The 14,047-nt window shown below is 42.1% G+C and overlaps 1 protein-coding gene across 8 annotated transcripts in view; it reads left to right on the forward strand.

Annotated features, from left to right (window-relative positions):
- Positions 1 to 357: 357 nt before the first annotated feature.
- The window catches only part of ryr1b (ryanodine receptor 1b (skeletal)), a 68,103-nt gene continuing 54,413 nt past the window's right edge, over positions 358 to 14,047 (forward strand). For 4 of the 8 annotated variants that reach the window (XM_046389837.1, XM_046389838.1, XM_046389840.1 and 1 more), the window contains exons 1-2: positions 358 to 1,352; positions 3,872 to 3,945. In XM_046389837.1, the coding sequence (XP_046245793.1) occupies positions 3,898 to 3,945 (48 nt within the window). In that variant the 5' untranslated portion in view covers positions 358 to 1,352; positions 3,872 to 3,897. The remainder of the gene's footprint in view (positions 1,353 to 3,871; positions 3,946 to 14,047) is intronic. The other 4 variants (XM_046389842.1, XM_046389843.1, XM_046389844.1 and 1 more) reach the window with 2 other exon arrangements.

Genomic DNA, 14,047 nt, shown 5'->3' on the forward strand with positions numbered 1-14,047 from the left:
AGGAAGGCAGTGTTTGTGCATGTGAATGTGGCTGTGCAGCTGGACAGGGAGCCTCAAAGGCATCCTTGTTTTAACACACCGAGAGGAAGAGGCGACCGAACAGGGGACATTAATGTGTCCGAGTCTGCAGAGGTGGCTTCTTTGCTGCAGGAAGCTGACTGGCTGGCAGAGAGAGTGGCTGATATGGCATTCAAAAGCAGGGAAAGATGTACAGAGCAGGAATCCTGCAGTCCCTGCATGGCAAATCCAAAGCCCCTAAAAAACGCATTTGGAGTAGCATTAGAAAGGGGATCGTTAACGGACTGAAACAGGGCACACGGAAATGTCAGAGAAGAACAAAAAGTATTTATTTTCCTGGTAGTGTGGTAATGTTACTGTAAGCTTAAGCAATAGTTCTTTGAAACAGGAAGAGTTGCAATCAACTCAGCTGGTGAATCTAGAGACACTTGACACATGCTGAAAGAGGAGAAAAGCTATTGGACCTCATTTTTATTATAATTCAACATCACTTTAAACCACCGTGAATCTTAAAGAGCACTACTGTATGTTGTAAGACTAACATTGTGGAAAAAAATTACATTTGGTTTAATGACTTTTATTTTGTTATTATCTGTAAAAACGGAAGCTTTTTAAATCGATGGTATTGAGAGACGTTGGCGGTAACTAAAAGTGAACGGTAACGATTTTCTGTGAAATTAGGACAGGATGAGAGATGCGGAAGTTTAATTAGAGTAGTTGACATATTTGACTCATTAAAAATTGGGTTTTATTTGTTCGTTTGTTAACTTTTTGTTAACTGTTTCGTTGTTAGCACAGTAACGTAACTAGCGTAACGTTACATTAACGTTACAGTTACCTTACGGTCTTTTGGGGATGACATTTATTTTATTCCCTTTTGTTTTAATTATGTTTCGATAAATCATGGGTGTTCCAGGACTAACAACCACGACTTGCCATTGTTTGGTCGGGCTATAAGTGTTATTATTTTAACGCTATTGCTAAGTTAACATTTTGGAGATCAACATACAGAGATTTCAGTCCAGTTCTCGGTGTAATGTCGCCACCTTAAGGCTCGGCGGCGCAACTGCACTTAACAGGCAGATTCATGAGTTGGCAAAAAAACAAAAAACAGGCAACTGCAGGTCTCCTCTGAGTCAGGACTCATACTCCCAGAATTCACGTTAGTGCTGCTTCAGTGGGGCATTGCCACCTCCTCCGTTTAACCCGTCGCCCGGAGTTGTATCGCGGTGAGCGGCGTCCCTAAGCATCTTACCAGGCTGTCAGCTGTGTTTGCAGAGGTAGATGGACGAGAAGGCGAGTATGCTGAAAGACGCCAGATGGAGACTAAGGAGGTAAGGATGTGTGTGTGTGCACCCTGTGTGAGGGCTGGTCGCCGTTTCTTTCTCCACTCAGACTTCCAGCTTTTCTGTCTGGTGCATCCCTGCTGCCCGTTATGTCCAAGAGGGGTGTGCCACTGACACCATTCATTTCCACTGTTTCCTATTTCCTACTGGGATGCATCAGCCTGTCCAGAGAAAGCTGGTGATTTTATGTGCATTTTTGGTCCGACATTAGGCTAGTTTTATGCAAGAAGTATTTTCTGGTACGTTGTTCCTTCACATATGTTGTATTTATTGGCCATTTTGTGTGAAAATGCATCTGTTGAGAGAGGGGTTTAAGGAGACAGACAGGGAGGCTGGATGGATCCACAAAGGCTCATGATTTTTTTTCTCGTTATTATTTAGTTAAACGTTTGCCACACACAAATTACAAATACCCATAATATTTTATTTATGTTAACAGTGCACCACACAAATATATTACGTTTATTTTACAAGGATATGGAGAATATTGTAAAATCCCTGTGTTTGAGAAGCTGAAATGAACAAATGTTTTTAATGTTTTTGCTTGATAAATGATTACAATCTGTTATCAAGAAATTAATTTTTTGCTGATTATTCACTGTGGCAACCCCACCCGTGTCAAAAAAAGGCAATCAGAAGAAAACATTCTTACATCAAAGGATAAATAGATGAATAAATAGATCAAATAAAAAAGATCACTGGGGTCGTTTCTTTAAGACTGGGTGAATTCATGCCCTGAACACAACATGTATAGGTGTGTGTTTAAATCATTACAGAAATTTGGCTTCAGAAGCTGCACAGAAATGTCTGGAGGATGTTGACAGTAATATTATTACAGCTAAGTGACCGGGATGTTAAAAAGATAATATGGCGATTAATTGTGGTTCTTAGCTAAGACGTTTGCTTCTTCAGCACTAAAGCATAAACTCTGAAATTTTATTGTAAAGTGTGAGAGTGCACAGAGGCAATTAAAGCCTGACGTAATGTCTGTCCAAAGTGTCTCACCCTGTGGTTGATTGGACTGTAGGAAAGCATCGGTAGTGTCCACCACACTGAATGTCCAAGCTGCAGGCTGAGCTTTGCTTTAATGACCTAAGCAGTTATATCATTTACCTGCTGTAGAGGAATTAAACACAATGAACCGAGATTGTAAACTAAGCTGAATTTATCATTATTCATTTAATTGACTGATTGATCATTGGGAAATAAATGTCGTTATAATATTTAGTTTAGTTTACCTTTTAGGTCCTCTGTCAAGCAAAAATACCAAACATCCAATCGTATTGTAAACGATTCAGGTTTTCTCTGCATCATATATCATTGCTAAGTTATTCACTTGTTGTTCAGCCAACATAAACAATCTGGACACATCATTAATCCTTAATCAGCTACCTACTAAAAGTGGTGGAGTCATGAACTCCACCACTTAGTAGTAGTCAGGGAGACTGATAAGTGATACTGATGGAGCTGATGTATCAGAATTCCTTTATTAATCCCTGGAGGGAAATTCTTGTTTCTACAGACAATTGCACATGCAGTATTCCCGACCAATGTACATTTGCAGCCAAATATTACTAATGGATACAAAGGAATGTACAGAACACATCGTTACTTTACAGAGTTTGAGTTTCCTATATTTGTGTTTTGTCTCACTTGTTTGAAGCGACTTTAAAGTGGGACTGAGTTGGATTAAAAGGTAACGCATTTCCACATACGGAGCAATCAGAATTTTATGCAAACATTTGAACTAATCTGCAGTAGTGGTTTGACCGGACAGTAACAGTAATAAGTCACTTTCTGGTTAAACTGACTTTGATGTTTGTATCTAATGTAACATGTTGAGTGTGTTTAAACTGATTAGTCAGTTTATTTACTTTTAGATCAGTTTATCAGCTGACCAGCCAATGCAGGTTTGGTTTAATGCACTCATCCACCTAATTCTGAATTCTGAAAGGCCCTTTCTAGTGCAGCTGACTTCACTTCACTTTCAAGAGTTAAGGTGTGTGTGTGTGTGTGTGTGTGTGTGTGTGTGTGCATGCTCCCCAAAGGCTAGTACTCACCCCCCTTTCCTTTTATAGCCTCTGACATGTGGAAGGAGGGGAAGTGTGTGTGTGTGTGTACTGGAGGGGGGCAGTCTGTGTGAAGGAGTGGCCCACTTCTACAAACATGGCGGCACGGTGGGATGGGAGCCGTGTAAATGTGTAATAAGGTGCCCACCCCTCCTTCCCTCCCTCCCTCATCTGCGGTTGGGGGATGCAAGGCACGAGGGGAGAGGAGTCGGGGAGAGTCTTGCCTCCCCGTCACTCTCTCTCACAACACCGTGAGAGCCACAGGACTCATGCTGTCCTCCAGCACACCCACACACATTAGCACTGAGAGCGAGAGACACTGAGAGAGAGGGAGAGAGAGAGGGAGAGAGGGAGGGAGGGACATAGCGAAGGAGATAAAAAATATAACATCCAAATCCTGAAGAGAGAAAACAGAAGGATTTTGTCTTTTCTCCCGAGGAGCTGCGAATAACCCTCGGCGAAGGATGGCAGAAGGGGGAGAGGGAGAGGAGGAGATTCAGTTCCTGCGAACGGTGAGTCCTGCTCACTTTATTTTCGGGAACCTGCACTGGCTGCTGGAAGAGGAGATGAGGAGTTGGGAGAAGTGAAATGAGCAAGACAGGAAATAAGATTTTTTTCTTCTTAGCACAATTGATTTGACCTAAAATTGACTCATGATCTTGCAGTATGAACTTCATTGCTCCTTTAGTGTCCAGGGGTTTCACTGTTTCTCCACTTCTATTACTTTTGCTTTTCTGGCACGGGATATTTAAGTCATATCTATAGTTGCAGTACTCAGAGCCAAGGCCCGCTTCTCTATATAGTTGACTATTTTTGTGGTGCCCTGAATGTGACATGACCTGCTTATTAGTTGCTCTCTTTAAACTTGGTAATTGATTTCTTTAATCTCTTGCGAGTGCAGAAATGTGGGATTGTTAACCTACATTACAGGATCATATTTTGATCTTTTCAGAATGCTCTGCTCATTGTCTCGCCTAATCTCTTTTATACTATTTCCAGAACGTTCTGGGGTTAAGACTGGATTGGTAACAGTGTATGCATGCATATGTGAGTGTGAACACAGATAGACAGATAGACAGGGGCTGGTGCATCTGTTAGCGTCGTTATCTATTTATATCTGAGGAAAGTAGAGCCAGTCAGCGTGGGGCGAGGAGGCAGCGCAACAAGCTGCCCAGAGCTTGCAGGGGACAGCTGGCCAAAGGCTGGATGTCTTCCTTGGAGAAGCCAACACTCAGTCACAGTGTGGAGGTGTCCACTTCACAGCCTCAGACTCAGTGGGGGACGACGACCCTGAAAATGACCTAAAACAGCTGAATTGTTGGAATGTGTTTCTGCTGCTAAACAGAGAGAGATAATCATGCAGTACCTGAGATGAAAATGGCTTTAAATCGGTCTGAATATCCTGCCATGTCTCCATTCACCTAAACCTGAACAGCCCACTGCATCTTGGACCTAGATGGACTAAAATTTGTTGATTATTGATTCCAACAATCATCTGGAATATTATAGGATAGATTACTGCAAGAGCTCGGTGTTGACAGAATATTTTTTGGATATTGAGATTTAGGTGAAGGTTTTTTAATAATAATTTACTCAAAAAGAAAAAAACACAAAAAACACAAGTCACTAAATAATATTGCTAATCTTGGCTCTGTTTACCATTGCTGCCATGTTTACCCAACTGTCACTTGAATCTAGTTAGCTGTGAAATAATAGTTCATGTACAAAAGGGTCCAGACAGCAGCATGCAGAAAGACCACAAGCAAATTATAATGATGGACAGGATTCCTGTCAAGCTTGTGGAGTCAGCTCACAATATCCATAGGACGGCCTTACAGAGGGACACAGCTGTTGCTTCTGTTACAAAACTATAAGCAGCATATTTCTTCCCTCTCTTTGGGAACTGGCAAATGAATTGTGAGACACCCAGGCTGAGCACTTTGAATGCCTCCAGTGGGTTTGTCCTTTGGTTCAAAGGACTCGCTCAGGATGAAACTATTAGCGGGCAACACTTCAAAAGGAAAAACAATGCAGCTCTGTGTTAATTATTAATGTCTCGTGTACTTCAGTGGTTTTATCTTTGGCAGTGTCAGGGTCAGGGGTTCAGTCCCCCGCTGGACTAAAAATGTATGTGCTCGTGTTGCTGTGAGGACCTTCGGATGAAAGCATCCGCCAAATGCTCCGTGTTATCAGTCTTTTAATTAGAGGCCAGTGATGGGAGGCATTGTATGAGTCAGCTGTTTCTCTCTGCTGGGGTTTTTCCTTCAGTTGTATTGGAGGTGGGAGGTGTGATGGAGTTCTTACCTAAGCTGGACCAGCAGAGGCAGCAGATTGGGCTCATATATTTACCTGATATAATCTTTTTACTGGCACATAGGCTGTCATGGAGGTTCACATCCTGCGTGTCAAGGCTCCCTTTTCAGCACGGGTTAGTTCAAAAAGATTCTTCTCAAAGTCAATACATTATCTTTCAGCAACAGTTCAATCAAATCAAGCAAGCGCGACTCCATCTCAGCCTTAATAACAAAAACTGTCCACACAAGTTGAGATAATAATATCTCAGAGATTTATCTCAGCAAAATATACTTAAAATCCCACTAAGCGGTTAGAGTTAAAGCTAATGTTTTTTCCCAAAAAATACAGCTTTTGTGATCCCAAAGCTAAGCACATTTGGGCACATTTCTGTATGTTGATGACTACAGTTAACCTACTGGTATTTAAGAGTAAAACTGCTGGGCAAAGACAAAGGTAGGATAATGTCTGAGATGTTTTTACAACAAATAAACACAACATTCAATCCATGATTCTTAGCCAGTGATGTATGGACTTCTACTATGACAGACAGTGCAGAGCTTGTGTTATTAGTGCTCAAGCTGAACGTAATAAAGTTGTGTTTTGACAGTGGATGGATGAATGTTTGGGTCATCATGTGGAAAAACTCAAATGGCTTATCAGAAATGAGACCTTGAGCTCCGTGATTTCTTAGTAATCATAACATCACTGCCATAATTCGCGCCCATGATTGTACAGCTTTTAAGCTGTGACGCTCATGAGCTAAGGAATCGCTTAAAAGGCGTTTTGTATTCAGCTGAAGTTTCCCCCAGTCCAGCGTTAGGATCTTGAGAGTAGTGATGGAGCAAACACACAAACTCTTCAGCAGGTTTTTCAAGCTGCCTCAACTGTCAAAGCAGCTGTGAGCATGTAGGTGTTCGTGCACTTTGAGAAACCTGTTGTTGTCTATTTGAGGAAGGAGCTGAGAAATAGCAATACAATAGCAATGTAATCCTGTCAGTCCTCTCATTTCTCTCTGTTATTTTTTTGTTTCTCACCCCTGCTGGGAGTCCTCCAAATAAGAAGAAAAGCTGTGATGGTGTGACTTTGAGAGTAATGCAGTGCAGTGTAGTAGTTGTTATGTTCCCAGGGGGGTTTTGCTTAATCGTAAGAGAGGAAAGTAAGAGCAGATTAGGTTCTTTAAATGCAGGATGCTTCCCAGTGTGAGAGGGGGAACGCAGGCAAATGTTCAGTGTTTTGTTCAGCACATCTCCAGTGATCATTTTCACATCACGACAGGCCACACACAGACTATTCAGAGGTGCTATTCTGGGTTTTATTGTGCTATTCTAACATGGCCTCGGCCTGTGACTCATACGGCGCCGAGTGATCGCAGTGTGGCCAAAATGGTTGTACAGTCGACACTCACTGGCGGAGCTCAGCCGTGCTACCTTCTGTACAGTAGCAGGTTACCTAAAACCTCTCTCCTCTCAAACGAAGTGGATGCCTTCTATTGAACTACAGGTATCTAGTCACCTCCTCCTTAAAAGCACCCAGCAAGCACTTCAGCCCCCGCTTCTGCTGCCAAGGGATCGGCTTCGCTCGCGGTAGCCATCAGTCTATTTCTCTCTGGAAAAGAGAATATAACGACAGCTGCGAACTGCTGAGATGTCCTGCTGCGCCATAAACACATGAAAATCTACACGCAGGTGATGGTAAAAGCTGTGTCACGGTCTCCTGAAGCCACATTTGTCAGGTGAAACACACAGGAGAGTGAGTTTGAAGGGGTATTCAAGCCCCAGTCTATAACAGCAGTTTCTTATTATAGTGTGCCATTATAAGTGCACCAGAGGAGTCAGTGTCCTACTTGCCAGCATCCTTTGGGAGATGTGGTGTGTGTGTGTGTGTGTGTGTGTTGTTGTGACAGTCATTTGTTTTGACGTTTGTGACAACGACAGGTCTGCAGACACCAACGTAACATTTGTCCTAACTGTATGTTTGCAGGAAGCGCTCTGATTGGGTGATTTGTAGGTTAAAAGGTGACCACATGTAGGTCTCTTTCAGTTCTCAGCTAACCCGTTAGCTCTGTTTCCCTTTGCCTTTGTGTGCTTGTCTCCAGCCTTCTTCTCCTCACACACCTGCCCTAAAGTGTTTTCCCTTCAGCTCCTTTCCTGTTCTCCGCTTTCTTCACCCTTACCTGAACTTCTTCACCTGTGTGTCCACCTGCACCTCATCCCCTCGCCAGTTCAGTTTGTATCTCAGTCCACATTTTGTTGTTGTTGTTTTCAGTCAGTAGTTCAGCTTTTGATACTGTGACTTCCTCTGCTCTGTGTGTTCAAGTCACTGTTTCATTCGTTTTTTAAATTGTTTTTGTTATTTTGCTGTCCCTAATTCTTTGTTCTTTAATGTGTCATTTCTATTTTTCTTGTGGATTGTCATACTATTGTGTCTGGATTGAATCTGTTTTTTGTGAGATTAGTTGGGATGCAGATTTCCATCTCTGTAGATGCCACTGGCCACGGAAACACAAAACTTCTAAGAAAATTTTATTTGGTCCTGTTTTTCTTCCCAGCTGTCATTGTCCCTTTTCTCTCTGTCTCTGTACCTTTTACACACACATGCACACACACACACACACACAGTATGTATACATCAGTGAGCTACAGTAGCAGCAGATTTTAGGATGGCAGCAGATGACAGGTGGGGGTAAGCATGGCTTTGGAAGTGCTGAGCCCAGGAGATGAACACATCCACAGTGAGATAACACACACACACACACACACACACACACACACACACACACATCCACAGCACCTGTTAGTCTGCCTGCTTTGGTCATAGCAGTTTACACAATAAACAGGTGGTCTGGTCTGCCTTCTCAGGCACGAGACTGAAACATAGAGAGAGAGAGAGAGAGAGGGATCATGGAGTTTTACAATGACACAACTGTTATGCAAACTGCTGTGTGTGTGTTTGTATATGTACATGCACGTTTGTGTGCAGAGTCTCAGTGATGTCACCTTTGAAAAAGAAGGATCCAGGAATACGTTTGGCGTGAAGGTTCCTTGTATTTTCGCCCACATTATCTCTCACAGTTTAAAGAACATCCAGGTGAGATGGATTGTAGACATTAAATAATAGTCTGATGACAAATAAGTCAGTCAAACATAATTTTGACTCGCTGGCCCCTTTGGTAGATTACCCTCAGGCAAGTTTCAAAAGTCTAGCAATAAATTTTGATACTGTATTCAAATGAATGAAAGCCAGCTTTCTGAAACATCAGCATGGTTTTCAAAATGGCTGGCAGTTATGTAAAGTTGATGTAATTAATAGTCTAAAACATGTTAAACCATTGGTGTGATCCTCTAAAGCCTTACAGGAGCTGGTACAGCAGAACACGCTTTGTGGCTAAACAAGTCCAGATGCCAAGTTTTGTTTGAGAGCAAAATGTTGGAGACTGATTTGGACACACAGTGAAGTCGTTTGGCTCGAGGCACTTGGATTTTGCTGCAGAAGCTGTCAGGAGAAATCAGACAATATTTTTTCCAAGCTGTCGGAACCGGGTCTTATTAAATATTAAATTTAGGCAAAGGCTGAGATGAAACTGCAAAGATTAACTCTGCTAACTGTGCTTTGTGAACTTCACAGGAGGTTCAATGATATTTGTAGTTGTAGGTGTTCCTCGTAATTGCTCCAGTATTTTATATTTCAGTTATTTTCAGTGCAGTATATTGCTTGTCTTGCACAATAAATCTCTCTCTGCATCTAAACTCGCTCTCACATTCAAATTTTTGTTTAGGCATCTGCTTTAAACAGGCCTGCTGCTCAGGAAAGTTTGTGTTTTTGGATTCAGGCCAGATAGAATAATTTATTTATGGGAGTGTTTTGCTTTGAATTGGTGCTGTCTGCTGGACTTACCGTCTTTCAAAGGGCAGAGGCTCTTTAATGTTTGATATCTGGCAGTTTGTTGCATTTTAACTGAGCCAGAGTGGAATGAAACCAGAGTGTGTTAGCTGTCAAAACACTGTGAGTCAATGAAATTCAACATTAGTGTCTCTTAGACTGGTTTGTGAATTATCACTGCTGAGACCTACAGTTCCCAGTAGCTCAAATTTGAATGAAAGTCACAAATTAGGGAAATATTTTGGTTCAATGTTATTTGTTAGATATTTTTCTTATCAACCTTATCAAGTTTAGGGTTTGTGGGTGTAGCCATTGTCAAGATTTTATTCTGTTTATTTCTGTTGTCAGAGTTACTAAAACGTATAAGCTTTTGAATGAGTAAATACAGTATATGTCTCTTAATTTCCCCACTTTAGTCACTCAAATGCAGTCTGCTTTTTTAGTGATTTTTTTTTTGTTCAGTGCCTTCCCTGTGAGCAAGAGAGCCTTGCTCTTTCTCTAAGTGCGACTTCTAAGTATCTCCAAGTGAGACCTCCAAGTATTTGCTGGTCAGCAGAAGGAGGGAATGCGATAGTGACAGGTGCAACCACCTAAAATAGGAGAGGAGCAGAGGGGGAAGGCCCAGAACAGAGTGGCAGAGGGAGAGAGGACGGCAGTGAAATAATGAGAATCCTGAGAGAAAATATGAATGCGTCACAACAAATAGTTTGAAATGAGAGTGAGCGTGATGAAGAGACACAGTAGCAGAGAGCAGAATGTGAAAAAGAAGAAGCTTTAAATGTTCTTGACACTCCTCTGTGAGCAGTGAAAGATTTATCAGCAGCTATTCAATGCAGCACAATAACTTTCCTGTCTTAAGCCACCTATAGCTTTTGTAATTGAAATATGTGCAAAAAGTCACCCAAACCACATTATAACTCAGAGCAGAGACACACATACACTCGCAGGACTGTAATGATGCCAACATTATTGTCAATAAAATAAGTGTTGCTTTGCTGTTTGGTGTCCCGCTGTCAGACATTCTGCAGGGACTCGTTCTGTAATGTTGCAGTTGCAAAAATGCTGACATGTCTGTGGTGAGTTTGGCTGTTTTAGAGGTGATAAGTAAGTGTGTAGGTCTGTGTGTGCTGTATATAAACTAAACTCTGAGACAGACTGTTACATTCACTCTGGATGACTTTTTTCATATCTACATGAAACTCAGACTCATAACCCTCAGTCTGATCAGGACAGTGAAAATGGTTTAACCTTAAAATGCTTTCGAAGCAAACATAACTTGACTTAAATTGTCCCTAATGTTGAAAAGAGTGATGATACAAATCAGAAGCGTTTGTAAGAAGGATGCAAAATAAGGGCCAGGGGGAAAAGTGGAGGCTTGTTTAGGAGATTTTATTATTGGAGATGTTTTAGCAAGTAGAGGAGAAAAGAGAAACGGGAGTGAATGATTTAGGAGAGTGAGGGTGCCACAAGGCCCTTCAGGCTGCAGCCTGTGATGGAGGATCCTGACAGTGCACCTGTATGGTCTCCTCTAGTTTTCAAAGGGAAACCCCATAACCACTTTTCCCCTGTGCCTTATTGAGCTGTTTTTCTCCTCCACCCACATACTGTTGCAGTGTGCTGTTCCTCACTCTTTTTATGTCTGCAAAAATATAATCAATGGCCTGAGGTGGCCTGCATCAGCACACTTTGATCAGAGTATTTGGCAGAAATCAGGAGCGTACGCAGAGAATGGATATATTATTCATTTGATGAGAGTGATTTGATGACTTGGTAGGTTTTCTGTGGCACGGGGGTGGCACTTTGTCAATTCAGAATTCGAGTTTGGGGCTTGTACTTAAATGGTAAACTGAAACAGTCAGACTGAAACAGAAATTTGCAAAACAACTTAAAAACTTTATTAAAACTGCTGTGTTAACCTTAAACCTGAAAACATAATTTGATTGGTCACAGGTCATGTTTCACTTTTGTTTGTTTGTGTTTTCTTATGGTGATGAAGAGAACGGCTTAACACTGTTGATATATTCTAAAAATCTTGTTTATTATACCAACATGCAGTAGAAGGCCAAGTCAGACATGACACTTTTTTGGCACTGCAAGCGTTCTGAAAGTCATTTTGATTTTTGAACAGTCAGCAAGTCCTGAAGCAGCTTCTTACCTGTGAGTGGAGAAGACAAACATCCCAACTACAGTTAAAAATGTACCAGCATTCATTCTACATCATAGGATCAGCTCAGATTGTGATAAAATATCCCACACAGATAAAATGATCTTTGTCACATGGATCATCATGTATGTCCAGGGTCCAAAATTAACACCTGGCACTAGTAAAAATCTGCTTTGGCAAATAAAGTAAAAGTTAGCCCCCACTGAAAGGTTTCCAAAATAGGTCTACTTCACTACAAACTCTCCTCACGACAGAAGTTGATTGACCACATTTGTTTTGCACGGACTTTGCAGGCTGATGTCAACATGCAACCTGTGGCCATCAATAATTATTATAAGTCGGAGTAGTTTAAACTATCAGGAAGGAAAGAACCTGTGATATGTTCAAGGCTCTGTTGCCTCTCCTCCATAAACAGAAGCATCTCGGCCCATGGAAAGAACTACAACAGCACCCATCCTGTCCTGCCCTTTACTGTAGAAGAGGATGAGGAGGTGGGAGGGGGAGGATATCGCTCACTGTTTTGCATCTGTTTGCTTGCTTGCTTCCTGTTTAGGGCGGGCAGCCTGCCTGCTTGTCTGGGGAACCCTGGCTACCCTCTGTCTGCACCATCAGACAGCCTTAGAGAATAAACAAAGGTGTCTGCTTTCAGGCGCTCTCTGTGGCCCTGGGTGTGAAGCTCTGCTGCATTACACAGCTCTATTTGTGCACACTAGTGTGTTTGTTTGTGTAACTGTCTGTCAGTTTACATCCAATTGTCTCTACCTCTCCCCCTGACCCGGAACATCCACATTGCACAGATGCTTCAGCCGCCATGACCAAACATGGCTTAGCTGTAACCCTACACCCGCCATGCTGATGGGGCATCAAATGCATCTCCCATACGTGTCTTCGCTCACTGCCCAGGTATACAACCAGTGGGTCAGGTGGGCAACCCCTGCCTACCTGTCTTGGCACTGACAGATGTAGTCGTGTGAGATTAACAAATAATCAGGAGTGGCTGTTGGGTTATAATAATGTGTCAGGCGCACACTTTCAAATCCTAAAAGCTGCCTCTATTAATATAACGGTGAGTTAAGCCCAAGGTTTTGTGTGGTCTCCAAGTCAGCTTTTCACGTGGTCAAATTGGAAGTGATTCACGCAGTGTGACTGTCGGGAAGGACGTGACTGTCGCTGCTGATACACCTTCCAGAGTGCTGTTATAAGTCTGGGTGCCCCAAAAAATAACAGGCCCAGCAAAGTGCTAAATGTGATAAATGCTGGCTGAGGCTTACTTGTTTGTCTAATCCATCTGCCGGTTTTGCAGGTAACTTATGTGCGACGACATACGTACACTTGACTGATTGAGTCTAAGCTCATCTTAGAATAAATTTTGTGTCTAAATAATAAAAAGCTGGTTCCTCATCCGTCTTACTTTGATAAGAAGAAGAATAATTTGGTGTATGATGACCACACACCCATAAAATACCATATTTCATGATATTTATAATAATAACTTATTTTTATTGTACTTTCTTGAAAGTGTTAACAAGATAAAAGACAGTAAGATAAAATAGTTTCAGCAAATTTGAGGCCAAAACCTCTGTGCCTGTGTAGCACTCCAACCCTTCATCTCTCACAGTCCCCCACTCAGTCCTTTTTGATTGTGCCTACAGGGTGACTGAGCCATAGTCTACCATGCGAGGCTGTGGCCGCAGAAATAGACGGAAGCCACCGGGTATGACTGCTATACAGCGCTGGGGCATATATTACCTACGGTTGTCATCCGATCGTGCAGCTCGTCTCGGAGCAATGAGTCACTCTCTTACTTCAGTCTGCTTTTAGACACTCACAAGCTCAGCCTTAACTGCTAAACGGGGACTGTGGTTTGAGTCTGTGTGCACTGTCCTTAAAACATAGCCACTTTAGCCCAATTTATCATTTTTGCTCAGCCCACTTCAGCTGAGCTTTTTCTGTGGCTTTACAGCTTCTCTGCAGAGATGTATCACAGCAGTTGTAATTTATGAGCAGCCCTGCATCCATTGTAATGGATACTATACTATACTATACTATAGTATACTATAATACTGCATATAGCAACTGAAACTCAACTTTGAAGTTCTGTGAGTGGTAGGAGTTGTACAGAGGAGCTGGTAGAGCTATTCCACAACTATGTTTTAATTTGATTGAGAACTCTCTTTTGCACAATCGCAAAATTTACCCAAAAGCCACGTCTGGCCCATGTACAGTTTTAGAAACACTTGAGGTGCATATTGAGTGGTGTTGCTCATGTCTGCAGT

Source organism: Scatophagus argus, chromosome 5 (assembly GCF_020382885.2).
Source record: "Scatophagus argus isolate fScaArg1 chromosome 5, fScaArg1.pri, whole genome shotgun sequence".
Lineage (NCBI taxonomy): Eukaryota > Metazoa > Chordata > Actinopteri > Scatophagidae > Scatophagus > Scatophagus argus.